General features: G+C 36.4%; 1 protein-coding gene across 1 annotated transcript in view; it reads left to right on the forward strand.

Moving 5' to 3' along the window:
• Positions 1-18,860, forward strand: part of FBXL17 (F-box and leucine rich repeat protein 17) — a 277,144-nt gene that overhangs the window by 95,404 nt on the left and 162,880 nt on the right. Inside the window, exon 9 of the mRNA XM_026040976.1 lies at positions 4,007-4,137. Coding sequence (XP_025896761.1) covers positions 4,007-4,137 — 131 coding nt within the window. The remainder of the gene's footprint in view (positions 1-4,006; positions 4,138-18,860) is intronic.

Raw genomic sequence — 18,860 nt, forward strand, 5'->3', positions numbered from 1 at the left:
TTTCAGTTAAACACATCGTTTTACTGCTTAAAGTGAGTGTAAAGCTTAAATTCTGCTCATGGAGCTATAGAATAAAGAGTTGGAGAAAAGGTGAATATTTGCAGAAGAATGATCCTGGAATTGCTCAATAAAAAGACATTGCTATATCAAGAATTTTTTAAATTAAAACACATACACACACACACACACACACACAGAGGAAAAACTTTAGTTATTCTGGTGCCTTGAGATTATTTAAGTAATAGAATACCCTCTTTCTATATAAAAATACTAAAGGTATGCTGTATTAATTTTAGGCTATATTTATGCATGCACTTAAAGATTTCACATCCATCTTATGTTTTATTTTTAATTTTAATGATACTTCATTATATTGCATTGTAACAGCTAAAAATTACAAAACTGATGGAAGGAACAGCATTTACAGAAGTTGGCTATAATGGAATTGGACTTTTTTATTATAACAAAAAATATTTTCTAGATTCTACACTTCTACATTAATTAGTATTTTGAAGATGAATTTATGAGTCGTTACCTGACAAGGCTTTTTTCTTCTTTTTAGAAATTTCCATAGCAAAATAAATATATTGTGTCATTCTCTTCCTTATGTTGTGTCAGTATCTTCCTTAGTATAAGATACTTCCTTAGTATCTTATGATCTACTTAGACTATGAAAAGGAGATCCTGATATCCCTTTTATGTTCTCAAGTTTTGGAATTCTCAAAGATTACTTTTAAAATGTTCTTCTCTTAAGTATGGAACAGGTGGGAACCCCAATGTATGAGAATTCAGTGTAGCTTTTGTGCCTGTATCCTCTGTTTGTGCTGGTTTGAGCCCCTCATGGCATGCAAGGGTTAGTTGCCTGTGAAGAGGTTCCTAATGCCGCACTGCAGCTCAGCAGCTTCTCCGCACTGCTGAAACTCCTCATGGGCAGGTCTGCAGGCTTTGCGTGGAGATGATGTGGCATGCTCAAAAACAAACAAGTCTTCTCTCTTAATGCTCATACATTTTTATTTAATTAGTTTTGGACATTTCTCATAACTTCAATGTTTACATTTCTTCATGTATGACCAAGAAATGTCCACAGAAGTTTATGTCTTTATATACTTTTAGATGTAAAACTACTTTTTTATATGTGAGGATTACATAAAATACAATTAATTTGTAACACTAGCAATTAGTATGGAATATTTATCACTGTAACATGTAATGCCTTACAAACACCCTTTTCCACTTAAAAAGGGCATTTGGCCATGTTTCAAGCAGTTCCCTGACTGGTAATTCATTCTGGTCCCTGTGATTTACATAGACAGAGAAGTGCTCTTTCTTCACGTGCTATGGTCAGATCAATCAAAAACATTTTAGGAGTCCAGTACTTTAGGGAATGTGTTTCTTGCCTCCCAGGCCTTGAAAGTCACTTGTTCTAATCCACCACCAGCAACTTCACTTCTAAGGTCCTAAGATTTGCTGGATTAAAATACATCTCATATAAAGAGGATGTAACCCAGCAGGCAGGTTAGGTATGAGGTAGGCAATTTGAAGGGTTGTGACAGTAAAAAGGGCAGGTGAGGGCTGGCTGCTCTCTATGTTGAAAATAGTGGTAGAGATTTATGTGAAAGTGAGAAACTGTAAGGAGAGAAAGACAGTAAGGATAAAGTTACGTCAGTAGGGAAATACTGTTAATTTTGTCACTGACTTCTAGTAGAATTTCAGTGTAGCTTTTGAGTCTGCCTGTGCAATGTAAGTCTGATTTTACTAGGAAACCATAAATTCTCTGCTGTGTTCATCTTTGCCTTGCATCTTTAATGGCCAGGTAGATACCCTGCAGTCAACCTTCACCTAATTTGATAAATAAGATGATTTTTACTTACTTTGGGACAGGAGATCTGACTTTAATTCCCACTAGCATCACAAGATCTCATGTGATGGTGAATTTATTTGTACCTCATTCCCTGTTTCATACATAGGGGATAAGGTACTCCACCACCTCAAGAAAGATAAGTGGAGTTAGTGTGGCAGCGAATATCATAGGAACACATGGGGAATCTGCTAAAGCAGAATTTGGCAAAGTTGTCTTGCTGCAAGATGTCTAGATATGTTATGTACTTCCTTAAACCCATGACTTTCTGGGAACTGAGATGGTCAGCTCTAACACATGGTGTGTGTGAAAGCCTACTTAGAAAGCAGAAACAAAGCATTCCACCTCAACAACATGTCTTTATTTATAGATCCCGAGCTCTAAGTGAAAAAGTCTTTTACATATGGGTTTCTGTTCATGCCCTTAGATGCATGAAACACAATCAGAATGATTTGTCAGAGCTTGTGCATGCAGTTTATTTACAAAACAGCAACAGAGCAAATTCTGCTTGCACAGGAAGCACATTGGAGAACTACTCATTAATTGGCATTATTAGATCTGCACACAGGACCTCAGTGTGTGTCCTGGGAGGTGGCTGTGTTATTGCCATTATAGTACAAAGGCAAAGGAGGTGCTAAATTAACTGATATGAATGGTTGGCTGAAAGAGAGCATAATCCAAGGAGCTCGAAGCTTCCCCCTGCACCTTGCAACTCGTGCAGAAAAAGAAGAGGGATTACATGTTACCTTTTGGAGGGAGCAGAGAAGATAAGTTTTCCAAGCTGCCTCTTGAAGTACGATGTGTGAAATGCGGAGAGGAGGTTTCCCACATCTGTTCATTTTGCCAATGCACTATCAGTCACCTCATGCTCCTCCCTGCAGTCCACTAAGTGCAATGGGGCTACAGGAGGCAGTTCCCCAGTGCAGCTGGTGTGATGTCTATTAATAGTGTCTTGCTTTTTCCTTGCTTCCTCCAGAAATATTCTGCAGTCGTTTCTCAGAGGCCATGCGCTTTACATTTATGCTTGTTCAGCAGAGGTTTACACTGGAGAAGGCTAAAAGCTTCAGGAACGAAACTTCAGAACACCCTTCCTAAGGACTAGCTCCATCTGCAGCCCTCCTTTTTTTCTTTTTTTTTTTTTTCTTTTTTTTCCCCCCTTAAATACCTCAACTTAATATTTAACTACTGAAGTGGACCAATTATATGATCTCATTTGTATGTCTTTACTTAATCAAATCCCTACGGACTTAAAGCACTGAAAAGGATTATTATTCTCTCTTACAGGGAAGGTAAATTTAATTAAAGTGTCAGCATTACCTAATGCAATTATTTGTTCCAGAGTGTAAGAGAGATTATTTCAGACAGCTTAAAAAGCAAACAACACTTAAAGTTACTATGACTAAACTGATCCATTGTTTGAAGATGCTGCAGAAATTGTAAATATTGACCTCAAATTTATCTCCTTCTGTGGTTCATAAAAGTAGAGAGCTTTGTTTGCTTTTGAAGACCATTGCAATTATGAACAATGATAATAAACTGGATTAATATTAGCTACCTAATACACAGATCATAAGTCATATTCTTCTGCTACTTCACATTTAGTTATTCTGAATTTCCAAGTTGTGATTGTTGGCTGTACAGATAAGAATAGATTATAAGTGCTGCAATATCTGGAAATGTTGTAATGGTTATTCAGTTTTGTGATGTCTTAGCTTTCTGGGATTTTTAATGAGATATATTTGAGTTTGTGTGTAAATGTGTTTTCCATCTTCCTACTCTCCCCCCCCCCTTTATTTTAATTAAATAATTCCTGTTGAGGTACAAAAGTTGTAATCTTACACTCCTTGATGTAAAATAAAAAAGGCCTGTACCCCTATTATCGGTGACAGAGACCTATCTGAAAGAGAAATCTGATTTCATGGAATAAATGAGAGTCTGCCTGAACTCCAAATTTAGGTATAGATTTTAGATACTAAATTTCAGATTGTATGAATATCTCAAACGTTTTCTTTTTGTAGAAAATACAGTAACTTCATTTTTCCGGCTAGCTTTCCTATTATACATGATTACAAAAAGTTTTTTAAAATTGTAAGTTATGTATGTGAATAAATTTCAGATTATTTCTTTCTATCATATTTGTCTCAATAGCTAAGAAATCTTTCCAGCTTGGATCTACGTCATATCACAGAACTGGATAACGAAACCGTGATGGAAATAGTAAAGAGATGCAAAAACCTTAATTCTCTCAATCTCTGCCTGAACTGGATCATTAACGACAGGTAACTTCATTATAGCCTCTAAAACTGGTAAAAAGCAAATTGAACACATTTTATTAGTTGGAGATACGTCTGGAAGGCTGGTGGAGACGGGTAAAAGTAAGCAACTCTTTACTGAGTGGTTCTTCTTGCATTGGGTAAATCATCTAGGCAGATGTTTCTATGTTTCTGTAGTAGAAATTTACTTATAAATGAATGACAGCACTCGCGGTGTTTTACTACAGAGTATATGAGAATATTTGTGTTCTTTAATATTGCTGATTAAAATGTATGATTGCTGTTCAAAATTCTCCACTAGATGGCAAGCATTTGATGAGACTTGCATGCTACGAGGCACACTTGGCTACATAAAAAATAATAAAAAAGTAGACTGCTTGGGGTTTAAGTAGTAGTTTTGCTGTTTGTGTAGAAAGCAAGATGCCCTTCGTCTTTTGTCAAATGAAGCAGAGTGAGACTGAAGGAACAACTGAGAAACTAAGGCTTTCCCTTCTGACTGGTATCCCTATTCTCCTGCTGCATTCCTTCTTTTGATCAGTGAATTGATTTAAGATTAAGTAAATACATGTGGAAGATGAGAAGAAAAACAATAAGATAAACACTGAGATTTTCAAAAGTGGAAGTTACCTTTTAAATTATTGAGCAAAGTGATCAAAACCACTGTCTTAAGATAAACAGAAAGAAACTTTCTGAATGACAGACTGGTTATCAATAATTATAACAGGTATTTTACATAAAACCAGTAAATGACTTTTGATATTGTCCTACTTAATGCTTCATACTAACCAGAAAGATATGTCTTAGAAATTACAGTTCTTCCCCATGTCTACAGATTATTTCTAGCATACTTTTTTTTTTACAAGATTTTCTAAAATCTTTTAAAAGTGTACTAAAGTATAAACTAGTTTAGAATTTAGATAGATTTGTGAAAATACTCAAGTGTAAGTGTATGGAGTGGAAGGGAAGCTTCACTGAGCTTCTACTGTATCCCTTTTTAACCTTTAAGACTGTCTTGTATTCTAGTGGATTTAGGTCAGATTCCTATATAACTTTTGAACGCATTTAATTCCATTAGGTTTTTTTTTTTTTTTTTGTATATATATATATACACACATATATATAATATATGTATATATATGCAAAGTAAGGCTACTGTAATGGAAAATTTAAGAATGATTAAGAAAAAAATAAATTTTAAAAGGCAGGAGCTTTTCAGGTTTTAATTAAAATAATTAAAAATAGTAAACTTTTCTGTTTGAGCATTTTTAGTAGGACTGTCTACCTAGTGTCATCCAAATTGATCCCTGGAAAAAATGTTATTGAAATTGCTATTTAATTAGAATGAGAAATATATGTTTTTAATTGTATGCCTATAGCCATAATACTTCATGTCAAGTCTAATTGCTATTTTGAGGTTTAGTAAGAGAAGAAAACCTTTACCAACAGTGACAGGAAACCTGCTATTGTGTTCAAACTTTGCAAATGGTCAATTTTTGTCTCTTTTTCTCTTTTTTTTTTTAATTTCTGATCATACCTGTCTGTACTTCATCAACATATAACTGATATTGAAACCTCAAAAGACTATTTAAATTAACTTCTGGCTAAGAGCAAACAAATAATAATAATAATAAAAGGAAAATAATTATTATCCTAGCTAAATCTTATTTGTAGACATTTGCCATTTGGCCACTCAAGTACTTTTCTTGTTTCACAAGTGAGATGAACTTCCAGATATTAACCTTAGCAGAAAGATGCCTCTCTTTCCAATCTCTCATTAAAACAGCACATTTTAAAAGGCTGAAACCCAAATAACAGGAGTGTGGTTTTCTGTTAATCAAATATAACTGGACTTTAATCAAATTGGTACCAATTCTACATATTGGTATGTGCTATACTGACCCTCACTTTGAGGATACGGGTGACCCTTTGGAAATTCCTAGGGCTACTCAAGTGCATAAAGGGATTTCAGCCCAAGGAATGACTAGATGGTTTGTTAACATTTTAAGGCAAGATGCACTTTCTCTCTTTGGTTCTTGTTTGATGCCAGGCAGTGGCTTCCTTGGAGGGGGTGCCTTTCCACATCTCACTGCCTCTGGGTGAACCTTTGTTCATTGTTGTTTCTACCATACACAAGATAGCACCAATGTAAGATTTACCTGACTCTCACTAATAAAATAACAAGATTATGGCAGTTTGCCCTTTCCCACCCACACTTTGTCAAGTCTGACAGCTTATGAACTCCAGTTAGAAAGGGATTGTCCTGGGATGTGAAAATTCAAGATTTTTACAGAATTAATAAGTCACTTTACTTTCTAATATGTTCCATCTCTTTTTGGTTTTGAAGTCTTAGAAAATGGTGTTTTCCTGTCTTTGCTGTAGAATCCAGACTGAAGGAAAACTAGCAACTGTTTCATTTCTTTAAAAAAAAAAAAATCTGTTGCGCAGTTTGAAGGTGTATATATGAATTATCTGTTAAGGGTATTGGTAAGTTTTATGACTTAGTAAATCACAGTTTTTAAAACTGTACTTTAGATTTCTTTATTGCTTCCAGAAACGCATAAAAATTCTTTCCCCAAGCAAGGCTGTGGCCTCAGAACACTTGCAGGGCTCACTTGCTTTTGACTTAGTGTTACAGCAAATGTTGTGACCATTACATTTCTTGCTAAGTACCTGAAAGGAATTGCAGCTTTCAGAGTGCAAGACCTCTGTGTGGCAAGTACTTATTAAGATTATGGTGCTGTGACTCTTTTGCACATGCAAGAAACGTTATTTTTCCTGTTTTGATTAAAACTATTTTGTTTTAAAAGTGTATGTCTGCAAGACATACATAGAACAGTAAAAATTAATTTCTTTTTACTTAAGGCAAAAATATGTTTGCTTGAGATAGTCTTGAATTTTTTTTAACATAAACAGAAATGTCTCTTATAGTGACTTGTAAAGCAGCCTCTTTAAAGTTGAGAGTTAAGAAGATCTCAGAAGGACCTATTAGAATAATCTAATTTTATGATTTCTTCTGTAAGTATTACAGCTCATTTAAAAGCTTCACTTAATATTTATCATATTGGTTTAATATAGTGTAGAAAAATTCCTACTACTTGTTTTAGATTTGAGCAAAATAAAAATTGCAAATTGTGTTAGTATACATCCCATTAGCTCAGGTCTTTGCATTTGGACAGGAATAAATGTTGGATCTCTGAACACAGTGATGCAAATAACATACGCTGAGATTTGATTTAAATACCCTTGCTGCCTCAGTGTTGTCATAGTGGCTGTTGCAAATGTTCTCTCAAATTCGGATGGATGCAATCGAAGCAGTGACTGCTGTAAGTAAAGCTGCTGGCGGATTCGGCGCTGTGCGGCGGGACAGTGTGGCAGGAGGAGCCTTCTGTGCAATTCACCTGAGAGCAGTTTGGGGAAGGTCTGCGGTGCATCCGTGAACAGCCAAGGAGCAAGCGGCAGTCAATCTACCCTTCTGTCATGAGTCGCCTCGCTGTGGCCTTGGAGTTACAATTCATTTCTACTCCCATATTACTAATTCACCTGGAGACAGACATTTAAAAGCCCCACAATCTTTTAAGACTATTTCTGCTTACTTAAATCATCTTTCTTGATAAAACACGCTCTTTGTGGTATTCAGACTAAATGTTTGCGAGCCTCTCATAGATACGTTTCCTGCAATAACCATCATGGAGCACAGAGCCCTGCAGGTCTTTTCATCCGTTAAAATAAGGAATTTTATCCTGAGCTACAGGGAGGCAGTTTGGTGCCTGTAGCACTGCAGATCATCCAGTGTAAGGATCTGCTTGCGCAGCAAAATTAATTATAGATATTTCCAGTCACAACGCAACAGACCCTTAGCCCTTCCAGAACGTTGTCTGGCCCTTCCTCTGGGGCTGGCGTCAAGCGTTATTGCGACAGTATCTCCGGAGGGCTACGCAGAGGGTGGTTTGTCATGACCTTGCTGTAGGTGACTTACTAGCAGGTGCTGAGGTTGGCAGCGCGGCTGGGCAGTAGTGAGGGGAAGCTGTGGTGTGGGGGCAGGTACCCAGTGTGTGCACGGTGGGCATGCAGCCACGTGCACACTGAAACAGCCAGGGCCACTGGCACAGGAGCAGCTTGCAGCCCTGCTGGCTGCTGCCGTGAGACTTCATGGAGATCTGCTGGAAGAGGAGCTCCGGGGCGTCTGGCCAGGGGCATCCTTAAGTGTATGCAGGAAGCCTGATTTGGGACTAATTTCACCATCTCTGAGAGAACTGCCGCCCTCCCTTGGTGCTTTCATTGAGTATCACTGTGGGTAAAAGAGAGTAAATGGAGCATGGGGACAGCCTGTGCATACTGCAGTGGTTAGGGCTGATCAGTGAGCTTCCTGGCTGCAGTACGAGCTGAAGGAACTGGGAAATACAGACTTTCAGACAAGATTAGCAGTCAGGAATTTAAGACGTGAAAAACATGGAAATTCAGAGGGAGCGCCATAAACTGTTGGGAACCAGGACAAAATCCCGAAAATTGTGCAGCAGAAGAGTCTGGAGAGAGGAGCCTTTTCTCTTTTGAGCCTCCCTCTGCCTTCTGCTTGGTGTCTAATGCAGAATAATTTTCACAGGATTGAATATAGTGAGCATCGTACTTGTTGGCATAGAGCATATGGGGATTTCCACACTGCTGCTTAGAAGAGTAAATTATTAACGTGGTCTTCCATATGCCTAGGAAACATTCTAACGTTTTGTGGTCAGCTGCTGCCGTGACTTCATTTGAACCCATGCAAGCAAGCTCGGGAGCGCCTGCTCTGATCTGGATTTGCTGTGGGCAGCGAGCACAGGGCTCGTGTGATTAGGTCACGTTTGCTGTGTGTTGCATCCCAGCGGTGCCGGTGCTCAGGGCTCCAGTTCCTTACCAGAAGACAGCGTCAAAACGGTAGCCCTGTTCTTACAGTTACATGTTTAATAAAGCCCAGGTTTAGTGAATGCCTGAAATATGTTCAACTACAGAAAATAGCGTATTGAGGCAAATCTTGCCTTCTTGAAAGTGTAAGTCTTTTCATAGTGATGTTGAAATTATTTTAATAAAAATGCTTTTAAAATGCCTACATAATGTATCTATCAACTTGCTCATGTTATTACACAAGAAAAAAAAGATGCACTTTATCTGTGGCAACTCTACATGCTAATGATACGTGTTGCTCTTCATGACCTTTAATCTAACTTGAGGTGGAAAGTGCTTCAGGTACACCAATACTTATTCCTGTCATTTTCTATAACGTGGACTTGGGTATATAGTAAAGCTCCCCAGAAAAGTATCTGTAGTTACATTATATGTCATCTGCCATGAATTACTGTAGGAGAATACTAGCATCTCTTAATTCAGATTTCATTTCCTCCTTTCAGTGTTATCTAAAAGATCATCTCCTTTGAGTCCTCTTGCATTTTTATATCTGCATATTTATTGGATGTTTACAACCAAATACATCAAAAAGTTAAACTCCATTAAAAAGTTGCATAATGTGCCACCAGTGAATATTGTTTTTAAAATTATTTCCCTTTGAATGCCATATTTTAATTAAATTTGTAAGAAAATTTGCCTTACCTTATTTTTTTTTTTTTTTTTTGGTAAAATGAGTTGGAGGTTAACTCTCAGATATTTCAAATTTAAAAATGTAGCATTGAATTTGGAGAAAAAGATAACTACATTTTTAGCAATTTTTAATGATTTTCTTTAAATTATATGGCCTTTTTTTCTAGAGTTTATGGAAAAAATATGGAAAACTAATCCTTTAGCCTAGAAATTGTGTTAATTATTAAAGATGTAACATTTGTAAACTTTTTAAAGATAATATCCTTTCCCATGTGATGTACAGTCAGTATTGTTGTAGACATTGAACAGATATTTATTTGATTGGAAAGAATTTAAATTAACTACTAATAACTTGTTATTTTAAAATTAATGGATTAAATTTGAGTAAAGTGCCAATTCATTTATTATTTATTTCAACAGAAAAATACAGGGTTTTCTTTAATTCCACAAGATAGTCTTGTAGTCTTTTAGCATGCTTAGTCTTTTTTTCCATGCTTAAATATTTACTGCAAAATTAAATGGACATAAACCATATTATATTTTAATACTTTCTTCCCAGTTAGCTCAACTGTGTGTTCAGAATGCTGTAATGAAATAAAAAGCTATCAAATCTCTGCCAATTTGACTGGTCTGGAACTCATTGAAAGAAACATTTTGGAAATGCAAATTAAGATGTTTTGTCTGGTTCAGAATTACCCTGTAGAGGCCACTAGACTTCTCATTTTAATCTCAGTTTGCCAAAGCAGTGGGATACTGAGGAAGCCTCTTCTACCCTTTTCTTGATGCTGATGCCTTGATACATCTTTATGGAAGCAAGAACCTAATTCAGGCTAGGTTCTGAATTCTGAATTCTTCTTCTTCAGGAAGCAAGAACCTAATACCAAATCAGAGAAGATTCTATGGAACTTAGTATTATTGCTTTTAGAGATACTAAACATTTAATTTGAAGAGATAAAGGGGAAAATATTGTCATAATAGGGGGAAAATAACGTGGAAAAGAAATGTGTATAATCGGATAAAATAGGAAAGAGTTGCAGTTAATCCAAATAGTGTAGGAATACATTTTTCCTTAACAGTGATTATAATTTATATTTTTAATACATACTCAAATGCTCTAATTATAAATATTATTCATTAATAGAATGATTAAGAGAAGGCAGTTTATTAGGTATAGGTTTGTACATAGGGGATAGGTTAGCAGCATCATAATTTAGTGAAATCAGAAAAGTCTGAAGTGGAACCATGAGAATATTCAGCAGGAATATATATGCCTATCTAAGTAAAAGTTGTCTTTTGTTTGTGTTATTGCTTTTTCATTGAGTTGTTTGAGATGCTTTTGACAGACGACAGTAGAGAATATGTTTTCTTATCATGCATATAATACATATCCATTTCTTGTAATTTATATAATCTATTATCAGCTCCGTCCAATTGTTTCATAACAACATTTACTAGAATCACGTCCAAAGAGCTCACATATAGGAGTTTTCAGTACTGACAAAGCCTGATGCAACTCTGCTAATAGATCCATTCACAGTAATTTCTTTGACCTGAACAGCCCTGAATAAGCCCTTTTAAAAATGCTTCTGAGAACAATTCTTTTGGCATTGCTATCACATGATTATTATGCAGACATTTGACTGAAAAAGAGCAGTCACATACTGTCTGCAAAGCTTAACCAAAAATATGTGTCAGAGTTCTTATGGTTAAGCAAAACTAACTATTTAATAATTTTGTAGCCTGCTAATTCTGCTTCTACCTATCATCACCGGTATTAAAATAAATGGCTGGTTTTTTTTGTTTGTTTGTTTTTTGTTTTTTGTTGTTGTTGTTGTTGTTTTGGAAACATCCATTCCCACCCACAAATATTATCAGAAACAGTAAGAGTTCCAAGATGTCATGATTTGCTTACATTTTATCTTCCTTTATGTACTTGAGAAGTTAGGAAAACAGTCCACTGTTGTCAAACATCTGAAATGTATGATAAATGAAGCTCTGTAAATAGTGAAAATATGAGGAAGGTGATTAAGTCTGACAATTCTCATGTAAGAAACTTGAGATGATAAATATCCTCTGTGATTAGTTATTAATTTAGTGCAAGGGACTTAGCATCAACCTAAACAATTTTATGAATTGTGGCATAAAAAAAATCAGAAGATAGGTATACACTTGTTAAACGAAAGGAGAAATTGCTTAGACTTGATTGGTAATAATTAAAAATGGCAGACTTGACACAAATATGGCTTGGTATTTTCTATATGACAGTCCTTACAGAAATTAAAAAAGGGCAATGTTCCCTGAAGGCATGGAAATGACAGCATGTTATAAATTTGAGTCCGTAGTGCATCATGAAAACTGAAAGGTTTTATATATATAATTTCTCTACAAATAAAATATTTGCAATGGTGTAACTTGAAGTAGTGCAGAAGAATAAAAAAAAAACCCTCTCAACTTACAGATGCTAAAGAAGAAAATGTAATTCCTACCCCAATTAAAGTTGCCTTCTGAGGTTACCATGCATAATTCACCATGCAGTCAGGATAGACAGTATTTGGGGGGGGTGGGGGAAGAAGGGAGAGAGAGAGAAAGTGACAGGTGTCTTAATGGTTTACTGCACTGACTATATTGTTTGGAATCTCTCAGTATATCCATTAAAAATTCCATTTTGAAGGGTGCATAATTCATTTTCTAAATTCCCTTTGGGCAGTTCATTGCTGCATGGATTATAAAGTAAAAATGAAATATTTTGCAATTTTTTTTTCTGCAAGTGAACATGGGATTCATGTTCACATGAATCAGACATGCCATAATTGAAGCAGGAATTGTGTATGATACGTATTCTAATTCTCTTCGATCCTTCACTCAGTTTAACTGTGATTCCCCTGCTTAGATTTTATTTTTCTTAAAACCAAAGAGATTTATGCTGAGTTTTCTGTATTTTTAATTGAACTGATAATGACTAGTTTTAAGGAATTATATTTTTATGTGTTTAGAATTCAAGATTAACCAGCAAGCAGATTAGGGGTAAAGGAGATGAGAAATTAATGCATTTTTGAAGGGGTTAAGTTGAGCCTAAGGGAAAGAAGCAGGATGAAACCAGGATCAACTGACAGAATGAATGACTAGGTCATTCTGCAATTGGTAGTAATATAGAAATAAGGAATACAAACTGTAGTATAACCAGCGAGTGGTGATCTGGGGCAGTGCCTAGGCAGAGTACGCAATTAAGATCAAATGAATAAAGCTAAGAAGAATGAAAGAAGGCAAAACGTAGACTGGCTCGAGTCTGGTTTGCTTCCCCGCCCAGCCTGTGATCACAGTCAGCTGCTGCTGTAGATCAAAACCATGCAGCAAAACCAAGCGTGCAGTTCTGGGGCTCCCTGAACTCCATGCACGTGTTTGGGCTCCCTCAGAGAGGCAGGGAAGGTGGCACCTGCCCATGTGCTGTGCCAGGAGGAGCTGGGTCTGGCTTGGGGAGGTGCAGAGGATTTCCAGGCCTCACAGGTTTGATTCACACACAGAAGATAAGAAACACCCCATCCACTCATCAGATGTGGTCTGAATTTCTCACTGGCAATGGTTTTGTAATCTGAAGACCATTCCGGTACCAGCATCTGCTTTTGGAGTTCAGTTTCTAATTAACACTGAAAGTTGAATAAGGGAACTTGACCATGGCAGTCATCTTCCTTGCTGGCTGCTGACTTTTCAAGATTTATCATGCTACTTGGGGGAGAGCGCAGTCTCCTCATTCTGGAAAATATACTCACCAAGCAGGACCTGGAGAAGATCCTAAGGGAGTAAAAGATGCACTGATGTCTTGTTAGTGTTGGTACTGCATACAATACGAGTTTCTGCTCTTCTTCCTCTCTCTCTGTCAGTACTACCTCCCCTTAATCTGTCTAATTTTTGGCATTGTTCAGAGGAAGAGGCACCCTTGAAGTATTTACTTAAAGAGAATCTTTTAAGATAAGTTTTACTTGCAAAGCCTAACTATCATTCTATTGTAGAAGTTGCTTTTCTGTGCTGACCTTGGCAATTATCTATCAACAAGGCATCACAAAAAGCTAGTTAGACTGAACAGGGAATAAAATATTACTAAGAAAGGCCTGTCAGGTGGCATTCAAATATTCGTGCATTCTGTTTGCATGTTGAAATGTTTTGCATGTTCCTATTGTGAATGAGATACTTAAAGCAGAAGGTTTTATTTTTCAAATTTGATAGGACTGTTGTTTATCCCCTACATATGTGTTTTACTTGATAGTTTTCAGTAGTATTTTTTACTACAAATTTTTATACAGTGATTATGACTTTTTTTTCCTTTAGCAATCCTCTAAATTGAGATGTGTTAACTCTATTGAGAGTGGTATCATTTATTTTTAACATAAATTTATATTATATGGGTACTCACTCTGTTTACTTTAAAAAACATAGAAAAAATTGATAAGAAACTGATTAAAATTCCAAAGGATATATTATGTCTGTTCCTGTTCTCTTGAATAGTATGCAACTCAGTTCATGAAAAAAATAATTCAAAGAGGGCAGCGTGAATCTAGTTGTCTTTTCATATAGAAATCTAGGTTAATTTGACTCTTGTGTCCTAAATTATCTATAAAGCATTTTAAATTGTGCTTTTAACTAATAATAAAATAATATAACTAGAACTCAGACTTTACAAACCTCTTCCTCTAATCTGTATGGCAAAACGTAGTCTCATTTCTGCTTTCAGACACATTAATTAAATATTGGCCAGCTTCAGTTGGCCTGCGAGGTTTGTGTCATCCTTTACCATTTCAACAGAGGAAAAATAAGAAGTGTGCGCACAAGTTTTCATTTATTATTTGTCTTCTGGCCTGGAGACTGTGGCAGGAATTTAGATTGATATTATATTCTCTTGGAGCATCCAAACAAGAAATAAAATACAATCTGTGCAACATAGTTGTTCTCAGTGCTCTCCATTTGGATTATTTTCCTGCCCGATTTTGCTTTCTTTCTTGGCAGCAGCAGCAGCACCAGCAGCAACAGAATTGCCAACACTGGTCAGAGTTTGTGGCTGACTGTGGTGGGTATTCCTGTTTTTACATAATAAGAGCAGTAGCTCAGAAATTACAGGTTAACTTCATCCCTCAATTCATAGCTGAACAAAGAAGATCCATTTTTTAATGTAAGATTCACAATTCAAATTAGCCATAATGAAATAAAAATACAAGTGAAAGCTGCTAGATATATATTCTTTTAATACTTTACTTTTCCAGACTAAAGCTGTTTTTCTTAGTCTATTGCATTTAGATAGATGTACCTCTTGTAGTATCAATTAATCATTTTCACAAATCGTATTTCTGCCCGGCACCTCATTGAATTACACAGTCTGCATAAATTGCATTTGGAAGAGTGAATTTAATATAAAACATTCTTAATACAGTTCATTAGAATAATCTCTCTTCCAGTCTCTAATCTCCTCACCTGTAAGGACAAGTACTTACTTTCCGGCCTACTTAGATGAAACTATGGTTTTGTCTTAAGTAAGTGCTCTAAAGCAGTAAAAGATATTAATATGAATAGGGTTCTTCTTTTTTGTGTCATTCTTTCTTTAAGGATGTGTTTATCTAATTTGCTATTGCATAGCAGGAAGTAGTTTATTGCATTGTTTGATAAATTTCATTTTCTAAATAAAATATTGTCTTGTTTTGAAAAGAAAAACCGTCTATCACAATACTAAAGATCATTGATCATTAGTCTAGATTTGTTTAAGGTTTTAAAATTTTTGAGGCCAAGTTTTAAAATAGACATTTCAAATGAATTGTCAGTAGCACACAGAGTTGTAGTATTGTTTATAACACATTGTTTTGACTGTATTGCAGTAGGCATATGCATATATCTCTGAGATCTGGACGGTCAGTGTCATAATTTATTGGCTGATTAAAGATTGCAAAAGTGGGTCATGGTATACGCTGACCAAAATGATGATACCTGGATATATCTATGGATTCCCATATTTAATAAATTCCATGAGTTAAGCTGAAACAATACACAATTTTTTCACCTTGTTTTACACTTTTACTTTTTTGTAACACCCTCCTTTTTATGTTCTTTTCTGTAATTTTGCATTACAGACAGCACTAAATGAAGGATAAACTTTATCAAAAGTTCCCCAGAGCATTTGCTTTTTTTTTTATGTGAAGCCAAAAGGCAAATGGCCAGGATAGAAATAATAACAGGTGCTGCGCTTTTTTGCTTTCTTTTCTTTCTTCTTCTCTAGAACTTGCCCTACTCTCAGCCCTTGCAATTCACAGGTCTATTAAAATGTTAATGGCTGGAATGTTTTTGTTCGTTTTGTTTTTTTGGCTTCGATCCAGATTCAGTTGTTGATGCATTTGATAATAACAGAACATAGCCTCTAACTTTGCCCTGCCTTTCTGAGAGAGATTTTCACTACTATGGGCATAGATATACTATTGGGAAACTGGTCTTTCTTTTAAGTCTACATTTGTCTTTTGGAAGAAAGACTGTGTATTATAAAGTGTCATTTAAAATGTAGCTTAACTTTTTTTTTTTCTATTAAATTAGGACCTCTCTAACAAGCAAACATACTTTAAGCAAAGCTGGAGGTGAACCATGCTGCGTTTGACATAATTTTGTGTTGCTACAAATGCAGTCTGTGATCTCTGTCTCGCAGTGCGTAGCTCTGGCTACTTGGTTGGGCCCGAAGAAAATAGTGCTCCTGCAGCTGGAAGCAATTACAGGCACTGGAGTTGCACCTTGGTGGGAGCTGTGATCAGTGGGGAAGATTAGGGATGGTCTGAAGGCTTCCTGGCTGCCCTCAACCTGTCTTCATAGTGTGGAGAGCAGTCACATTATCTGGTGCTCTCACTCATTTCCACTCTGGGCAATTTTGACTCACTGGCACTTGGCTTATTCAGGCCATCTGCTTTCACGCTACTGCTGCTCCCCACAGATTCACTTAATTGTCCTTTAAAAAATTCATTGACTTGCCAACAATCGTCTTTTCTAATTTGCCTGCACGCCGTGTCTTCCAACCTTTATTTATCTTTCTTTATATTCACTATATTAGCATTTTGAGCCAAGCATTTTTCTGTTAGCATTTTGAGTCAAGCCTGTACCTGTATGGCATTTAACACAGTCTTCAGGCCAGTCTTCATCCTGGTGGAAAGAGGAGACTCCAGCTGTAAGCCTGAGCTCTGTGAGAGGTGATAGAGCAGGCTGCCGTGCCTTCAATCACGTAGTAAATCTGTTGTTGTACAGTGCAAACATCTGATTGTAGACCCTGTATGCTTCCATAGGACAATGCATGGACAAAAGTGGTCTTGTTGTACAGTCCTTTGGCAATTTAGGTGATGATTTTCATTTAGATGAAAATTCATTTCCCTAGACAAGCTCATTTTTTTGCAACCCCAGGGCCATAAGACAACAAAAAATGAAATTACACCTAAAATGTGTCTCTGGATCTGCAATTCGGGAAATTATTTTATCACACTTTCTACCTTCTTTTTACATAGGTACTTTGGGTATTATGTACAAGGGTAAAATAAAGAGCAGAGCAAAATAAAATCCCCCCTCCTGAGACTGCAAATTGTGCTAGTCTCTGTATCCGGAGAGAATGCCATATAATCACTCTCTCTCGTTTGCATACTGCCGATTGCCTGTCACAGCTAGTCTCAGCAAATGTCTGGAAAATAGTGGCATTAAATAGATACTTGCCTCGAAGTAACTTTCATTATAGCAAATACTTAGAGCTCTTGCCTCAGGAAATATAAATAGATAATTCTTTAGGTACCTTAGGGGAGAATCAGCTCTCAGTAATCTTAAAATCCATTTCTCATATAGTTTAGGTGAATAACCTAAGCCATGTTCTCCAGTCGAAAAATAACAGTTGATTAGCAATACACTTGTAAAGCTCTTGAGTGGCACACCCCTCCTCAGGTTTTTGAAACAGAAATGATTTCAACAGATATATACTATGTTAATTATAAGATATCTCCAGGATGCTTTAGACCGTTGTTTTTGCTCTGCATAAGTAGACATTATCTTTCTGTCATGAAGATTTCACCTTAAAAGGTAATGTTTTAGTGCCTTCTGAACTTCAGGCGACCAATTTTTGCACTGAAATGTGAATTATATATATGCATAGGGTATGTAATCTATTATGTAACTTCAAAGTGAATTTTTGAAGAGAATTTTCTGTAGCGACAATATGTTATGAACATGGATAAGTTTTACTGATAAATATGCAGTGGCAAGACTTTTAAAGGCATGCTTCAAAATCAAATAATTTGAGAAGTACCAGATTAAGGCTACTCATGTATCATTTTATTAGTTTTATGAACTTGTTCTCAGGCTCAGAAACTTGATAAGAATTCCTCAAGCTCAGAGAAACACTGCACTTTAAAACAGGATTAAAATCCTAATTATTCTTACACATTCCACAGGAAAGTTATTTAACTGGTTTTCCACCTGAAGTTTGCAAGCAGCTGTACTTATCTACCTGGTGAAGTGATCTCTTTCTAAAGTACAGTACTCCGTTATGTCCCATTAACAATCACTGCTATTTTTTGATTAATAATGTAGTAGTGAGATGAGGATGTGTTACTACTTTGCCATCACACTTTTGACTTGCAGAGGAGCAGAAGCTTTAATGAGTCACAGAATCTCAGAGTGACCGAGGTTGGAAGGGACCTCTAGAGATCATCTAGTCCAACCTTCCTGCTCCAGCAGGGACACCCAGAGCATGGGGCACAGGGCAGCATCCAGGTGGGTTTGGAAGACCTCCAGAGAAGGAGACTCCACAACCTCCCTGGGCAGCCTGTGCCAGGGCTCTGGCACCCTCATAGGGAAGAATTTTTTCCTTAAGTAAATAAGAAAATCCTAATATGGAATTATCCAGTGTAAAATCCATTTATTAGGAATCTCTAAATCCACTTAACCTACACAAGTGATTTAGGCAGTCTCTATGAAGCCAGATACTTATTTGACTACTTACAAAATGAAGGCTTTAAGTTTCAGTCAGCCAAAGGGTATGTGAAAGTGTAAATTGTCAAGAAAAAGCTGCTGCTGATTATAATCCCAAAGGACACTGGTGTTCACTTATGACATGGAGAAGGGTTATTTGAGGGATTGGATGATGTAGTCTTCATAATATAGTGTCA

The sequence above is a fragment of the Nothoprocta perdicaria genome, unplaced genomic scaffold, assembly GCF_003342845.1.
Source record: "Nothoprocta perdicaria isolate Ctin4 unplaced genomic scaffold, notPer1 scaffold_273, whole genome shotgun sequence".
Lineage (NCBI taxonomy): Eukaryota > Metazoa > Chordata > Aves > Tinamiformes > Tinamidae > Nothoprocta > Nothoprocta perdicaria.